General features: G+C 42.1%; 1 protein-coding gene across 1 annotated transcript in view; it reads right to left on the bottom strand.

Annotated features, from left to right (window-relative positions):
• The window catches only part of SLC35F4 (solute carrier family 35 member F4), a 214,273-nt gene that overhangs the window by 14,087 nt on the left and 182,185 nt on the right, over window positions 1–18,001 (bottom strand). Inside the window, exons 2-4 of the mRNA XM_040969123.1 lie at window positions 14,359–14,544; window positions 9,244–9,541; window positions 3,185–3,404 (exon numbers count right to left, since the gene is read on the bottom strand). Coding sequence (XP_040825057.1) covers window positions 3,185–3,404; window positions 9,244–9,541; window positions 14,359–14,544 — 704 coding nt within the window. The remainder of the gene's footprint in view (window positions 1–3,184; window positions 3,405–9,243; window positions 9,542–14,358; window positions 14,545–18,001) is intronic.

Here is an 18,001-nt window from a genome sequence, read left to right as displayed (position 1 = left end):
GAGGAATCCAGTGAAGAGACATCTGGAGGGGTTGTGGTTCAGATTATTTTTAGACATAGGCAATGAGAGCTGTATTCAAGTTGTTGCTGCTTGGTTTGCCTGCCTTTAATTTCTCAAATGACCTAATTATACATGTTCTCCATGTGTCTCAAGAGGGGAAGACTTGCTGACACTGTCAAAAGGCAAAATGCTGAATATGTTTTGGTAATTCTCATATTCCATGTCCTGATTATGGGAATCATTAAAATTGTACTTGGAGCTTCTTTGGAAATGTGGCATACAACACTTCCTAACGCCTCACAGTGAGAAGTGAAGTACTACTTGTCATTTTCAAGGAAAAATATCCAGCTTCGCTTAGCATGCCTGATACTAAAGCTTATTCATTTGCCATCTTTGACATCTTATTTTGCATATGGCTTTATTAGCAAATGCTTATGGGGGACTTTAGAGTCTTCTATCACCTCTTATTGTTACATGCTAGATGAGTTTCCTGAGGGAATAAATCGCTATAACCTTGGTGACATTAAAAACAAATGGCTTTGGGCCTGGCGCGGTGGCGCAGTGGTTAAGGTCCTCGCCTTGCACGCCCGGGATCCCATATGGGCACCGGTTCTATCCCGGCAGCCCAACTTCCCTTCCAGCTCCCTGCCTGTGGCCCAGGAAAGCAGTCCAGGATGGCCCAAAGCTTTGGAACCCTGCACCCGTGGGAGACCCGGAAGAGGCTCCTGGCTTCGGATTGGCATAGCATCGGCCGTTGTGCTCACTTGGGGAGTGAATCATCGGACGGAAGATCTTCCTCTCTATCTCTCCTCTCTGTATATCCGCCTTTCCAATAAAAAAATAATAAAAATAAATCTTTAAAAAAAAAATGGCTTTGGCAATGTTGTGGAAGTCAGAGGCTTGACTTCCCACACAGCCATGCCCCCGAGAGCATCTCCAGGTAGGACACATTTCTTGTCCCTCCTGGCATGGCTGTCCAGCACTCCTGGCCTCAAGGCAACCATTCCCACATGTCTGTGTGCTCATATGGCCCTCTCCTCTTCCGTGCAGCTCCCATGTGAGTCTCTTACAAGCTTCTTGATGGACTTTGGGTCCACCCAGATAATCCAAAATAATCTCTTTTTTTTCCCCCCCAAGATCCTTACATTACTGACATATGCAAAGACTTCTATTCCAGAAATTCACTTTCATGGCTTGTGGAAATTAAGATGTGGGCAGATCTTTTGGGAATCTGTCATCCAACACACTGGGGATCCCATATTGAAAATGACAATGATTAGTAGTCTCTAGGCAAATTTAGTCAATCTGTAATTTAAATTTAAGTTATATAACTGAGGTTTTTTTTTTTCTCTAAAAGAATTCAAATTTACATTATACCTTTGATACCTGTTATCTGGAGGTCCAGGTCAAATATGCTTATTCAGGCTAATACGCTAATTTTCTCACTGGTAAATCTCATAGTGAATGTGGTGATTTGTTTCTGTTAGTTGCCTCCGAAAAAGCAGAAAAATGCCTCCATTTACTCTTAATTCCTCTCTGACAAGGCCTCCCCTCTGATAATCCCTCTGACTTGGGTGTCCTGTAGTAGTGGAAGATAGTGAAGAGAAAGATTTCACAAAAGCATGAATGAGTTCATTCGTTATGTCTTCAAACAGCCATTGAACTTCAACCTTATGCTCTGAGGTCAGGCTGGCTCTGTGGTTGCACAGACGTATTGGATCCTGTGCTAAGAAGGCTCTGCCTCTTGCACCCTGCACTTGCCCTGTTTCTGCTGTCTTGAAATGATTGATGCTTCTAAAAAGAAAAGGAAAAAAAAAAAGCCCTGTGTTTCATTTTCACAGGAATGTATGTTACACAGTCCGTCCTCAATGGGGCAGTGGACTGTGAAGAGGGGTCCTGACTCTGAAGGATTTATTGGGTTCTGGATGGTAGACAGGCAGCTCCTGTACCCCAGCTCCCAGCTGCAACTGCATGAGGTGGAGCCCCAGGAATGTCAAATCTAAGATCAACCAGAGCAGAGTGTGACATCACATTTGGATAAATGGTAATACCACAACTGACATAACTTTTTGTCCTCCATAAAGACTTTCTGCTGTGGCTTGCATCAAGCTTCAGTTTTCAATTTCTGAGTAGCATCTCCCCTAATGCAATCATAATTTTGTAATTGGATATATATACTTTTAAATCTTTCAAGGTTAATAACCATCATTAGCTCGCTCCTGCTCTCTCTCTCTCTCTCTCTCTCTCTCTCTCATATAAACATAATTTTAGCATTTTGGAGAAGAGCAAGGACCTAAAAATCTTTGCCAAAAAAGGAAGCAACATTTTGAGAGCAAAATATACTTCAAATCCAATCTTGGATGCATTGTTGAGAAAACAGCGAGCTGTGTGATGTTGATAGTCTAGGGAGAGGCTGTTCATTTGGCCCTCATTCCGAGGCACCAGTTGGCTCAGCACTTCCATCACGGGGGCTCTTCAAATTGTATGAAGGAAGCGTAGCTCTTCACTACTGCATCTTCTACCCCAAGTAATCTATTTCTAAGCCAGAGCAGGCATTCAGAAATCGTGTGAATCCACGTTACTCCTGAGAGGAATAATCTCAGAACTGAAGTGGTTGGTGGGAGTTAACACAATTCAACCAAGAACTTGCACCCCGAAGTTGGAGCTGTTGCTTTTACTTTCCTTTCTACCTTATTCACATGAGACAGCTAGCCATGTTTTCTGCACTGTGCCATTTCTGCTGACATGAATTAGAGAATCTTACCTCCCTACACTAATATTAATTAAATCTACCCATGAAAGGGGCCTGCCTGGGGAGTGTTTGAATATTTACCAACATTTCTTGATTTTTGAAAAAAGCCATAATCTTTACTGTGGCTAGTTTTTTTAGATCCTTCCATTCTAAGGACCCATGATCACAATGCTAAAAATCAATTCTAAGATAAGAACATGTTTTCTCTCTCTTAGTCTTCCTGTTGCAATCAGTTGACCATCCCGTGGAAGCCATCCCAATATCTTTTCGTGGTCTTTCTGCCTGTACTCTCTAGTGCATCTTCACATTTTAATTTGTATTCAGAACCAATGGGGAAAGTTTGACAGAAACTCCATGGCACAAAGCAGCCTTCCTGAGGTCCAGCTCCACAGCCAAAGGCAACGTTGCACAGTGAACCGAGCGAACCATTACCCTGACTCCCATGAACCTGTCCTTGAGCACGATCCAGGACAGCAAGAAGACAAAGGCTTTGTTACAACAGAACAGAGCCGACACATCCGTGGCCGTCAGCTTCTTCAAAGCCAATAAGTACAGGTAATTTGTCAAAGTCCATAGGATAGAAAAGGGAGCAGTTCTTTTAAGAAACAACTTCAAGGTCAGGCCATCTTCACCAAAAATCCGACTGCATTCCCTAAGGAGGAAAAAGAGATGAATACACAGAAAGTATAGGTTGGCACAGCTTGTCTAACTCTTCACAACACTTTTCAGGTAGAAGTGGACAGGAAGAGCCGGAACCCATCTGTGGACTAACTACGCTCAGCTCTGCCACCTCTGGGCTTCAGGGAGGGCCCTTGGAGAAAAGCCCTTATGTCCCCAGACACCGATGGTCTCCTATGCAGGTGCTCTTGGGAGACTCCCAGGACAGGCCTGCTATTGGTTCTGGACATTTTCAGAGAAGCCCAGAGAAAGACAGAAATGGGCAAGTATGGAAATCATGAGCTTAAGGAAGAAAGGGAAAGTCCTTTCCAAAAAGTGAATGTGATAAACCAAATGGCTGCAGACACTTCACTTCCTCTGGGTCAGGGACCCACACATCTGTGAATCTGCTCATATCTGTGTCTTTTTCTAGAATATACATGCTGAATAGGCCAATTGCTTTTCTCACTAGAAAGGGTGGCAGGGAAAGAGGTCCATATGACAGTTGACTCCCCAGATGCCCACCCAGGCCTGGGAGCTGAATCCAGGTCTGCTACAGGGGTGGCAAAGACTCAGCTACATAGGCCATCCCTTGCCTCCAGTCTGCAGTGGCAGCAAGCTGGAATCTGAGTGAAGCCAGGACTCCAATCCAAGTACTGTGAAGTGGGATGCAGATGTCCCAGGCAGCAGCCTCACATCTAGGTAAATGTAAATCCTTTGAGGTTGCTTCTAACACAGAAGCATTTTCAAAGCCTCTGTGATGACTCCCAAGCTATTAAAAACTAAATGTGAAATTTAGGTTACATTAAAATGTAAACATAGGCCACTTTGGAGGAGTCCTTTCAGTTAAATCTGTATATTTTTTCTTTTGATCTCTGATTAAATTGACTATTTAGCTCAAGGAGAAAATTTCCCTTTCTTATTTTTTCAAAAATATATTTGAGAGGCATGAGTGAGAGAGTGAGCATCAATGCATTAACTGGTTTTCCGGTGCCTGCTACAGTTAGGACTGGGCTAGTCTGAAGCCAGGAGCTGGGAACTTAGTCTAGGTCTCCCATATGAGTGACATGGACATGATTACTTGAACAGTTAGTATTTTCTCCTGAGATCTGTATTCACAGGAAGCTGGAGTTAATAGGTAGAGCCAGGCAGCAAACCCACACACCCTGACTTGGGACACAGGCATACCTGGCCAGTGTTTTAACCACCAGACTAAATGCAGCCTCCTGAGAGGTCTTTGCAATTTACATGTTCACTTAGTGATACCTTCAGCAGTAATGAAAAGGAGACCCTAACAGTGCCTGTATACCACGGGTACTGAAGACAAGAGAATTCAGCTTTGCGTTTTCATTCAATTATTCATGAACATTCAAGCATTTATTGGGGAACTTGCACTTGGCATCCTGTTTTCTACTGTACTGTAAGGATTTTGTTCAAATGAACAAGTTATGAATATTTGAACATGATTGTAACATTTGCAATAGATTGTATTGACACAGCTCTAGACAGCAGGAGGACTGGCTCCAAGAATCCACAGAAGAACAACTGTGCCTGCAAACCCACGTGGTCAGTAACCTGCGTTTCTCTCTCACATACAAAGTCACTTACAGTAGGACCACACAGAGCAAGTGATGAAAATTCCCAGAACAACTTTTCAGATTTCGGATTGTGACTCACAGTTCGTGTGGCTTTGAAACAGCAAAGAATGCAGGGAGTTGTAGGTTAGCGATTACAGAAATGTTACAAGTGCTCACTGCTCATATAGATCCTTGCAGAATGCTTTCACTTATATGTAGGACACAACTAAAACTGGAGAGTTTTCGTAAAATAAAAATGAAATTTTAACCAATAAAGGGATTAAAAGCTCCAAGGGCAAGGTCCAATCTAAAGCAGCCTGGAATGCATGTGTTCACACCGTGTAGCAAGCATGGCCTCGCCACAGCCCTGTGGCCACTCAGGGACTCCAATGCACAGTATTCAGAACAGGCGATAGCTGTCCTACAGCTACCTGTACAAGGCTCCACAGTCTCTACTTACAAAAGCATCAGAAGCTGCATGGGGCTGTGGAGGAGCCGTGGGCTTATGGTGTCACCCCCAACCAATGAAGCCTTTTAAGATGCACTTTTACTTAAAAGCACCACAAACCTCAGTTTTTATGAAAACATTTCCTTTTCTTACTGTTAGCCATGAATGGTTCTTTTTCCCTGCAATCCACCATCATAGTGGTGGATTCTGAAGCAGGAAGAATGTTCTGGGGCCCCAGACCAGACCAGTGGCTACATAGGGACAGAGAAAGCTTCACAGCCAAGTGGCTGGGGAAACACTGGTGTCCAGTAGAGGCCACTCTCACCTGACTTGACCCACACCCCAGGGCTCATTCCCTCATGGCTCCCTTTTCTTTTCCTTCCTCCAGTCCCTGTCGGTCTTCTCTCCATCTGCCCCCCTGCTGTGGGGGTCATAGCTGCTCTCTTCCCACATACCAGGCCAACTGCACCACACTTCACACCATTTAAGTTTTAGATGCTAAAAAATGTAACCATTTGGAGTCAGAGTTGTGACACAGCGGCCCATCTGTAACACGGGCAGCACAGGAATATCAGTTTGAATCTCTGCTGTTCTGACAAAGCTACTGGGGAAGAAGCAGAAGATGACCCAGTGTGGGGCCCTTGCCATCCAGGTGGGAGATCTGGATGGGATTCCAGACTCCTGGCTGTGGCCTGGACCAGCCCTAGCTATTTGTGATGCTTTAGAGAATGAACTAGAACAGGAAAGATTTTCTCTCTCTCTCTCTTCCTGTATGTCTCTCTACAACTTTGTCTTTTGAAATAAATAAATCTTTCTAAAAATGTGAAAAATTTTAGAACAGATCTTTTATAGGAAACAGAGTAACAGAAATAACAGCAGACCTCTCATTGGGATGATGAGCTGAGAGTTTCTGGAGAAGGGGCATTGGCAAGTAGCAAACTGTGGAATGATGCCTGGACATTGGGGACTGTGGAAATTCAATTGGGCTCATCTTTATTCTTGCAACTGCTAGATTAAGTCCCTTCTGGATGTCAGGTGTCTGAGCACGTCTCAAAGTGTTATTGTGTCTTTGGATCTTAATTCTATTTTCTGTAATCTGTTAGAGCTATGGTATGTAATTTTTTCCTCTTAAATTTCAAAATCTCTTGTGGCGATTGAGCTTTCCTGGGAGTATATATGGAATTATTGAATCATCAAAACCTACTTCCAGATGGACAATCCTCAGCATGTGGATTTGGTACTTTCCTGAATATTCTCTTGTTGCTAGTGATAAAGAAAAAAATATGTAACTTCTTTTATACCATTTAAGAGAAAATAGAAGTTCAGGTGTCATGGGACAAATATTACTCCCAATTTGATACATGAACTTTTTTCCTCTTGTTCTGGAAGCAGAGCTTTGAGAGTACCTTCCTGGCAGATGGTGTTAATGAGTCTACATGGGACCAAAAGATCAAGGCTCTAAGATTTTTCTGGCAATGTTTATTTCTCATATGGAGAGGACCACTAGAGAATAATCCCTTCAAAGACAGTGGTTTATTCTGCACAACAAAAGCACTTTGATTTGCTTTAGAAATGGCCAGCTTAATTCTCCCAGGGCTAATAGGAAGGGTGTCTTGTCCAAGTGTAGATTTTATTAACTTCAGAGTTAGCCCAACATCAGCAAAATGGAAAAGATGAAGTTCATTCACAGAAGAACATGTCTGTCATGAGTAGCCTTTTGTGTAAATGTGCAATCTTAAATAAAACCAACTTGACTTGATTTGAAGTTTCTTGAAGTGCTGCTTCTAATACTCGTGTGTCTAAACACAGGGGCATTAAGTAGAATCCACTTGTTATCTGGGTCCATATGGATATTCTCTAACAGGGACAATTTTACTTTGATAATTACCTTTTCCTGTAATTGTTTATTAAATACCATCCTTTAAAAACATGCCCCAAATCATGTTTGACTTAAAGGGAATCAAATTTAGCTTTGGCAATCACAAATAGATAGGGAGTTTTATACTTCCTGCTGAACCAGACAACATTTGTTCTTTCAAAGTGTTTTTTTGTTTTTTCTTCCTTAATTATAATTGAGTTTTCATGATCACATGTAGAAAACCACTCCTAGGATGACCTAAATATACTAACCACTGCCGTGCTGGTGACAGAAGACGGAAGCTGAGGATAAGGCCTCCTCACTCTTAAGGTTTTAAGAGTTACCTCATCATGTACTGGTTACTGTAATCATCCCTTCTTTTCACTGGGTGTAGGAGCAACTGAGAAAGCTTATTTCAGCTCTTGCAGGACAAGCTTATAGCCATTCCCCTGGAGACCAATAAGTTGTTGTGGAGAACTGGCACTTCCCCATTCAGTCCCTACTGGGTCTCTGGTTCCTGCTTTGTCTCAGTATAGAGAGTGATTGCCCTGGAACTTTATTGAGTCCCATATTTTCCTTTTTTTGTTTCCAAGAAGAAGAGCGAGAAAACCCCTGAGACTGGCCAGGCTGAAATCAGAAGCCAGAAAAAGCATTTCAGTCTCTGACGTGGGAACTGGGAATGGAACTATGTGGATTGTCACTTCTGCTTTCCAGGGTTCGCACTAGCAGGAATGCTAGGGTCAGCAGCCAGACCCAGGGTTCAGATCTATGCATTTTGATGCCACGGGCATCTTAAGGGACAACCTCAGTGCTAAGCAAACATTTACACTGGTTTTTCTTTTTTAATAATCTGTCCATTTGGGCCCTGCACAATAGCCTAGTAGCTAAATTTCCTTCCATGCACCCACATCCCATATGGATGCCAGTTTATGTCTGGGTTGCTCCATGTATCATCTAGCTCCCTGCTTGTGGCCTGGGAAAGAAGTAGAGGATGGCCCAAAGCCTTGGAACTCTGCACCCACATGAGCATCCCCAAAGAAGTTCCTGGCTTCTGGCTTAGGATCAGCTCAGTTCTGGATGTTGCAGCCACTAGGGAGTGAACTAGCGGACAGATCGCTTTCTGAATTTGACTTTCCAATAAAATAAATCTTTAAAAAGAAAAAAAATTGTCTATTCATACAGGAATTTTGAAATGCATACTGCTTTTACCTTCCTTGAGAGCTGTGCAAGGATTTATGTATGATGTCAGTCCTATCTGCCTCCCCGACCTTTTCAATGGACGGTGGCACAAGCCAAGGGCATCACGGGGCAGCCACTAGAGGCACAGGACTCCCCAGGAGGCAGAGCCAAAAGGAGGGCTCCTGTGCTCCTCGCCAGCAAAGAATGGCAGCTTTCAATTCCTCTGGACCAAATCTCCCGTGGCATGAAGCCAGGTCATCTCACCTGCTTACAGACGACAGTGTTCAGAATATTGATCTGAAGTTTCTATTAAAATCATTTTTACTAGTACAGATTTGGGAGAAGTTGAGACAGACATTGAGATGATATTCTTTTAAAGTATGGTTTTTAGAGATAGGTAAACTTAAACTTGGATCCCATTATTTATCATTGTTTGACCTTGAGTGTGTCATTTAACCATTCTGAGTCTGTTTCCTTTTGTGTTAAGATGGGGACAGTAATGCTACCTTTAAAGGTAAATTTGTTATCACTAATGATGATCAAATGAGATGAGATATGCAATCACACCAGTACAGTGCCTTGTACATTGTAGACACAATTTATTTCTTAATAGAGTCTCCACTCTTCTTTCTGGAGTGCATTCTCAATTATAGGCCCTGCTTCTCTGTGTTTAAAAGAGAACTTACCCATGTTTCAAAGAGATGAAAATTTGTGTGTCTGCATAAAATGAATTTCCAAACATCCCCTGTTGTCCATGAATCTAGAAACCTACCTGAATTTTTTCATTGGAGATTGCTTTTCTTGAGCAGTGGCCAGATGACCAGAATAATAGACTGGGAAAAACATAATGTTCCAGTTTGTTGAAAACCAAGTCATGAAAAATGGGCAGTAGAAGTTCTTATATGTGATTTTTACAATCTGTGTGGTTCCAACCCAAGACGATGACACCGACAAGATGATCAAGAGTCCCCACACAGCCTTGAGAACCACCGACGTGCAGGACAGACAGCGGGCCTTGATCCTGTTCTCCTGGCTGCTGCTCTCAGGACAAGGCTGTGTCCCATCGTCCCCTGGAACCAGGAAGGGTAAGTCAGATCATAAACCAGCAATCCAACACATTCAAACCCACTGAAGGAAACTGAAGAGACAGATTGTAGCATCACTGTGGTGTCCTTTCCTACCGTCATCAGGAGACGCAGAACCCAGGCTTGTTTTCTCTGTGGTATCTTGGCTTTAGATGGTGCAGGGTGACTCTGGAACTTGTTGGATATGCCATTCTCTAGTGTGCCCTACTCCTTTGCTTGTAAGGAAGTGTCAAATCTTGGCACCTAAAGATGTTGACCTCTACCATGTGACTTGTTTTGTCCAATCAAGTGTGAACATATAGTGGCTAGGCTGCTCTCAGGACCTTCAAGAGGAATAACGGGCCCCACCAGTTCTCTGGCTCACCTGCTCTGTCATCAAAATGGGAACTGCCAAAGAGAAGGTGAGCATTCAATCTGTGTGGAGGAAGAAGCAGAACTAATCTCAAGTTGCCCTTCTCCATTTAACAAGGAAAGTAAACAGAAATAAATACCTGTTTTCATAGTCCACCGTGATTTTCTAATTGCATCAAAGATAACCATCAAATCAAAAAGCAATGTATACCAAGACCGGAGCACGTTTTGACAACACAAAATCATTTCTTGCCTCACAGCAAATTGCTTCCTAATGTATTTTTTGGGGCATCACAGTGTCTATATTTTTTATGTTTTCTAAGAAAACATAGTAGCATTCTTTTCCTTATCAAAATAGTCAGTGCTTTTTGAAAGTGATCATTATAAAATGCTTTCCCTGGATAGAGAAAACAAATTCAAGCACACATTTTAATGACTTCATGTTCCTATTAGGAAGTTGAACATAAACAGAAGTCATCAGATCCGCGGTGGCAGAATTGTCTGCAAGACCGTTTTTGTCCCTTTTGTAACGATGAAGACCCTCCCTTAAATGGGAATTCTATTCTGGAGATCAAGAGAGCAGTGAAGCCCACGGATTGCAAGTGGCAGTGCATGTGGCTTCTCACTTCACCTCTCCAGAACCTGTTAGCTCTGCTGTTGAACGTGTTCCTACTGCCTAATGAGCTAGGCATCCCACTGCCGAATGAGACAGGCATGATGGTCTCGCTGGGTTTGCAACCTTTACCCAGTTAAGGCTTTCCAATATAATCATGTGGAGGGAAAGGGAAAGAAGACTTGAAAGTGTATTCTTATTTTAAGAATACAAATCAAGTAAATACGAACACAGTAATGTTACATGCCTTGGACATTTTATAAACAGAGCCACATTCTCAGAGCCTGGAGCTCCAAAAGATCAAAACTGGCATTCTTTTATTTATTCAACAAATCTAATGTCAGTTCTGTCAGGAGCTAGTTAAGTAGTTGGTAGTCTCAGAATAGAGTTGAGCTGGTAGTCTAGTGGGAAGCCAGGAAATACATCAACTATGGTATGAGAAAGACCATCTCTGATAGATATGAGGGTACTTTCTTAGGAAATGGAAATAAAAAGTCAAGTAACTGTGTTTTAAAAGAATTTTGAAATCCACGCACACTCCTACAAAGTCCTTTATGGAATGAGTGGGAGGTGATCAGGAGAAACTTTCGTGACATAGTGACATTAAAACGAACCTGTTTGTGCGAGCAGCCAGCTCCCACCCCAACCCATGTGCAGATGACACCTGCTCTTAATAACAGTTCTGCAGAGTCCCTCTTTGACCATTGACTCTGCCATGCAGAGTAGGGGAGGAAAACCAAGATAAAGGGGAGACCAAACTGATTTGGGAGGCAGGGAAAGATATGAATGTACCCTCTAAGTAGGTAGTGTCACTCCCACTTTAAAGGTGACAAACTGAGAGTCACATTAAGGTCAGCCCAAGTCAGTGTGAGTCCAGTGTCATGTTTTTATTCTGAATACTCACAATGCTACACTGTTAGTCTTATGTTTTCATTTGAGCACTGGAATTTTCAGAAACAGCTTAGAGGAAAATGTCTGTTTCCTGATGGGCTTGGCAGTCTTGCATGAGGTTTAAGAGAAGAGATACTTCAGAGAAAGGCGGGTGACGACTCATATATCACATTAGTTTCAGGACTATCTCATAGGGTAGGATTGATATTATAAGCATTTCAAGTTTCTTGCTGGGGTGGTATTTTCTCTCTCTCTCTTTTTTTGAGGATTGCCTCTGTGCCACCGCCATTCCAGGCACACCAACAGTCATTGAAACTCTTGGGTGTTGTTGACCTGTTCTTCTGATGGCCAGCTTGAACAGTTAATTCTGGAATTTTACAAGGCATTGGAGAGATTGGGCCTACAGAATTCTTTTTTTTTTTTTTTCTGATCATCATAAGCATGCTTAGACCTATACTCTTGCACATACCATTAAAACTGCTGTATCGGGAATCCTATCCATTTCTTTTTTTCTGATCAATTCTCATGTTAATATATTAATACAACAGATTCTATGCAGTTACTAGCTACAGTTTTAAGACTATAATATTCCCTTCCACCTACCCGCTCTCACGTCATAGTTCTCTTTCTTTCTTTCTTTCTTTCTTTCTTTCTTTCTTTCTTTCTTTCTTTCTTTCTTTCTTTCTTCCTTTCTTTCTTTCTTTCTCTCTTTCTTAGTGAATGCATGGTAGAGGCTACTGGATTTTGGAAATCTGACTTTAATCTGCCCTTTTACAATCCACAGTCCAGGTTTAATTCCAGGCTCTGCATCTATTTGTTGCACAGTTATAACATCTCTTTTGCGGGATTAGTTTTTATGTTAAGTATTGTAATAGCCATAAAATCATGACGAACGGAATCTAGATTATTCTCACTTTCCCTCTTTCCTCCGTGGTGCACTGGATCATCCCCCAAATGCCTTCGACTTGTCACAGAAACAGTAAGCTATATTCCAGCTGATCTTTAACAGTTTTCATTTTTTTTTAATTGGTAGACTATAGTGACATACAAGACCTGCCTTTATTAGCCGGCATACTTCATTCATTGGAATATTTTGTCTTGTAAACATCTGGATGGCAGGAGTATTGTTGCAATGTGTTAAGCTTTTTGAAAATTTAAGGTATAATTTTCTTCATCTTTTCAAAAAAGAATTTTAGCTTTCATGTGTATATAGTCATTGAGGTAACATTTTAAAAACGTTGTCTGGAGTGAGCAGTTGGTCTAAGACACTGGTCATGGTGATGGGTCATATGTTGGAGTACCTGTGTTCAAGTCCTCACTCCCCTCCCTAACGCAGCTTCCTGGTCACGTGGACACTGGAGACAGCAGCGACAGCTCACGTGATCCAGGCAAGGTAGGCATTTGAAGAATGAATCAGTGAATGTGAATGCCCACTCTTCTCACCTCTCTCTCTCTCTACCAAATAAGATAAAATAATGTTTGTTCTTGAACAACAATTTTCCTCATATAAAACATGTTCTAAAATTAGTGAATCTCCTGTATCTTCTTCTTGTTATTTACTCCTGGCTGAATCCCTATCTTACCCTTTTTTTCTTCTCCTTCTAAAAGGAACTCAATGTTCTGAGTTTCTTGCTTGTTTAGTTTATATGCTGCTATCTAGTTATTTTGGTTTTCAAAAATTATTTGTTCCTTCATTTTATTTATTTGAGCTGAATTCTGGTCTCTCATGTGGGTGGCAAGAACCCAATTGCTTAACACATTATCTGCTGCTTCCAGCGTCTGTATCAGCAGGAAGCTATAGTTAGGAGCTGGAACTCAGTATCAGAACCCAGACATTCTCAGACAGGAAGTGGAAGTGTTAACCAAGGTCTTAACCACAATGCCAAAGGCACACCCCCTAACATCTATTATTTTGGATAGGATGTTTTGCTGTTGTTATTACTGTTTTTTAAAATGAAAGAGACTATAGTCTGTTTCTGGCCAAGCTGAATGGAGAGGGAAAGTCAAACTGTAGCATCTAGAGGAGTGGATCCTCCACGAGGTCAGGGAGCTAACATTATAAAATCGCAAGACACGAGCAACACTCCAGTATTAGCAAAGGAAAGGTTTTCTGTGGTAGAGAAGCAAGTGTTAGCAAATACTTCCTTTGCTGTTTCCAGGGAGATGGATGTATGCTCCTGGGATATCAGGAAGTGAGTATGAACTTGGCTCTTTGAGAGCATTCCCTGGGGGGAAAATGAGACGGCCCCAACCAATAGGCAATAGTCTTAGGCAGCAGCCTAGCAGACCAAGCTTCATGTAGAAACTATGAATTTCCAGCTGCAAGGTGTATTTAGCAATCCCAGTAATTCAGGCCTTGGGGAGAGGTCAGGTGGATGGCAGATAAGTCTAATGGCCTCATCTGATCCAAAAATGTTTGTTGGAGAGGCAAAGGAAGCTTGCTATGGAAGTTATGACGTTGGGAAAACTAAGAGGTTTCCAGGAACAGGATATCCTGATGAGAAGAAAAGCAAGTTTTTTCTTGCTCACTTTCTTCCTCTCTTCCTCTCTCTCTCTCTCTCTCTCTCTCTCTCTCTCTCTCTCTCTTTGTTTACTGGTGTTTTTGTTCTTTTCAGAATGGGCATCGTGTGCTTTTACTGAATCTCTGGAATGAGATAAAATATGGTTAAGTTCTGACAGTTTGAAGATGACAAAGCCAGCAACCTTGCAAACGGCATGCAATGTCATTAACTGACTCTGTGTTAAGCTCTTTCACCTTGTGCTTTGGGGTTCAGTCTCTCTGCTGCACTGTATACCACTGGTGGACCTTCTCTGTTTTCCTCCTGTTTCTTCCTTCCACTGGACAAATCCTCCCCACTCCTACCCACAGCACTTCTACGTTCTGTGCCCGGGCTTGTTGGGACGTTACCAAAATTCACTGTTATTTAGGAGGGGTTCTCCCACATACCTGTCCGGCTCTGTCTCTCGATTCTGTGTCCACAAACTCCAGAGGCTCCTCGACTCTGAAGTTCTAGAATAGGAGCCGAAGACTCCTCGGTGACAGACAGAGGAGACAGTTGTCGACTGATGCCGCTGTGGGAACTGGGGCAGTTGGCTCCTGGTTTACACCGAGCAGCTGAGGATCTGGAGGTACCTGAGAAGACAAATTCATACCCTTCTGAGAACTTCCTGGAGGAGAAATCAGTAGCAGATTTTAAAGGCCTTGGTGTGAGAATTACGGTAGCAACCATCACAGTTCTGATGTGCTGGTGTCTAATTCTATAAAAGAGCAGGCTGTGTTAGCAAGGCCCGAGTCTCTTCAAGTCTTCTCAGAGAAATCAGTTCACTAGAAGTGAACAATAGATGATGAGACTCAGATGAATACTTCCGTGTTCTGAATTAAAACCGTCATCACAGCCAGCTTACGGCAAGGAAAGCACTGTGCCATACTGCGTTTGCTTTTGCAGCTTTTGACCCACATTGACTCTGCAGCTCCTCGCTGGCAAAGGAGTGTTGTCTATTAAACTTTGTGTGTGGTTTTCCATCAGACAGGTGACTTTTGTTGCTGTGCACACTGATCACCTCCAGCCTCTCTCCAGTGTCATAGTTGAAAGCTCAACCTTCAGGATCTCCCCTAGTGCAAGTCCCTTCCTATCCTGATTAGTTTCTGACCAGTTTCCACCCCCTAGTAGGCCTCATTAATGTGCAACCAGAGAAGCCACACAGGATTCAGCCTAGCACCTTGACCCTCCTCACCTCCACCTCTTGCATCCAAATAATGCACTGGCCAACATTAAGTAAGAGATTAACACTGGTATGTTAGTATTCAACCTACCCCAAACCTGATTTGCATGCCACTGCTTTCTTACTGGTAACATTCTTTTTCTGTTCCAGAATTCCATCCAGGTCATCACATTACATTTTGTCCCCCTAGCTGGTAGGATCTGTGACACTTTTTCAATCTTTGTTTTCACGACTTTGGCTCTTTTTGGAAAGTGCTGTTGAATTATTTTTTGTGGAATGCCTTTCAGTTGGGGGTCACCGTGTTTTCTCTCATGGTCATAGTGAAGTTATGGAATTTTGAGAAGAATGTTATAGACATAAAGTCTCATTGTATTAGCTATGATATACTACCAACACAACTTACCAAGGAGACGTCGGCCCTGTTCACCTTGTCAAGGCAGTGTTCTTCCCTCTCCTCACCATGGTGTTTGCTAGCTCATCACAAAGTGTAAGTAGTTCACACTTTATGGGTGAAAGGTGTGAATTTTTGCTTTATGGAGGAGTCATGTCTTGCAATGTATCTGTGTGTTTGCATGTGCGTGTATGGAATTTCTCTCTGAATACTTGTGTCTTTGTCTTATTTATTTTTTCCAACAGTTTATTTTAATATTCATTTCATACTTTGAATTATGATCGAGTCTGTTTATTATTTTCTTCAAATTACCCCAGCTTTGGCCATGAGGAGCTACTTTGATTGCCTTCTGAAGTCCTTGGGCGGGGCCCGACTCTTGTTTTCTGAGCTCTTTCTTATGCTACAAGTTGCCCCAGGTTTATTTTCACTTTTTCCTTTCCCCATCCAACTCCAAGAATCAATAATAATTTCTCTATCAATCCCTCTTTCCTTTAAGTGGATACTGCTTAGAAACTAGCATCTGGCTGTGAACGTGTTGATATGGGGTATCCCTGGGTTAAGCCCTCCTGGTTGTCAGAGCTAAAATGCATGTGAACATCTACCAACGTCTACCCATGTATTTGAATGTACATGAGAGTATATTCATAATTACTTTTATCTCACACTTCTGAATGTTTTCTAGGAACTAGCTGAAATGTTCTATAATCATTGTAAAAATCAATCAGTATTTGCTGACTCCGATGGGGATCAGCTGGTGGGATTAGATATGGAGATCCATTTGATGCTGTGGACATTAGCCCTCAGACAGGTCCACTTCTCTGAACTGGCTCTGGGGCAGTGCACTGGCTCTTCCTTCTGAGTTATGAGTTCCTTGTTTCTCACTGATGCCAGGTGTTGAACAGAAGCCACCATTGCCTCTGGGTCACGTGAGCTCTGTCTTGCTGCACTGCTTCTGAGATGGCAGAAAGAAGGGAAACTAATATCAAACAAACACAAAAATATTGAAATGTAAATAGCATCCTAGCTTTGATTTAGCTTTGAATCCATTATGCTGCATATTAGGTGAGTAATCATCTGAAACAATCATCCCAGAATATCAAAAGCAGCAGTGGCCAGGGAAAACGACTGAGTTCCCAGCCACCAAGAACCAACAAGAACCAATAATGAAGCAGTGCAGGCCTCTCCATTCATAATAGAAGCTATTCTTGTGTTCAGTCTTGAGAAAGATAAGTTGAAGTGTATAAAGAGGTAATTGGCTATGCCATTTACCATTAAGTGCCTCAAGTTGACCTTATTAAAATCATTATTTAATCTTGAAATTTTAAACCATAAAATGTACAAAGCTATTTAAAAAGTCAACACATTATACACTGATTATTACAGGTAAATTTAAGACCATCTTAATATTTTTATAAAAATGTCAAAAAGAGGTGAGTTCTTATTTTATGTATTTCTACATGGAACAATATTTACTGTTCCTTTTAGCACTGTGCTTCCAATTGAATGGCATAACCAATGAAAACTGGATGTGTATAATTCAGTGAACTCTAAGTTATTCGTGCTCCTCAAGAGGGGCAGATTCTTGGATACCCCAAGTCTTCTGAAGTTGGCATTTCATGGTTTTTTTATAATTTACTTTTATATAATGTATGCTCCACTCATCTTTTTTTCAGAGTAAATATTGAGCTTCATGCTGTGATCACTTGGAAAGGAAAAAAGACTACCAATAGGCTGGGTGGCAACATACAATATTGGTCACAATGAACTGAAAAGCTGGTCATCTGCATACAGCTGGGAGGTGCTGAATTTCTAAACCACACCAGTGATTTATCTTGCCTTCGCATTTCCACACATACACAGCTCCAAGTTCATTTCCTGCTGCCAATTGCTTCCAACTGATTGGTCTTCTGAAGAAATCCAAACTGTCTTCAAGGCATTTAACTGTCATCCTAAGATGCTGGAGCTGGGTCAGGTGTTTGGCCTTGTAACGGAGACGCCACGTCCTGTGTCAGAGTACCTGAGTTTGACTTCGACTGTGCTTCGACTTTGACTGCAGCTTCCTTTTAAAGCAGACTCTAGAATGCAACAGTAATGGGTTCAAGCAGTTGGCTTCCTGCCACACACCTGGCACACCCTAATGTCCAGCTCCCATCCTCAGTCATGACAGCCCCATCCCAAGCTGCCATTGTGTGTCTAGGGAATGAGCCAATGAAAGGATCTCTGCATCTCTCTCTGTCTATACATTTCTCAAATTGAAAAACAAAATGACAAACTTTAAATTTCAGAACCAGAATTAGAAATACACTTCAGGTCTGGGCAACAAAACACCCATAACCAATCCTTAAAATGAAGACACTGTCCCATCACATCTGGTCTTGTACCATTCAATTAGTATGATGCCTGCCAAGACAAAAGTAATTTTCCAGAATGTCACCTCATATGCAGTCAAAGACCATAAATAAATCGTATCTGTTTT

Source organism: Ochotona curzoniae, unplaced genomic scaffold, assembly GCF_017591425.1.
Source record: "Ochotona curzoniae isolate NIBS_2020 unplaced genomic scaffold, NIBS_Ocur_1.0 scaffold_4701, whole genome shotgun sequence".
NCBI classification, from domain to species: domain Eukaryota; kingdom Metazoa; phylum Chordata; class Mammalia; order Lagomorpha; family Ochotonidae; genus Ochotona; species Ochotona curzoniae.
Note: the sequence above shows the minus strand (reverse complement) of the source record. Positions and strands in the feature narration are given on the sequence as shown.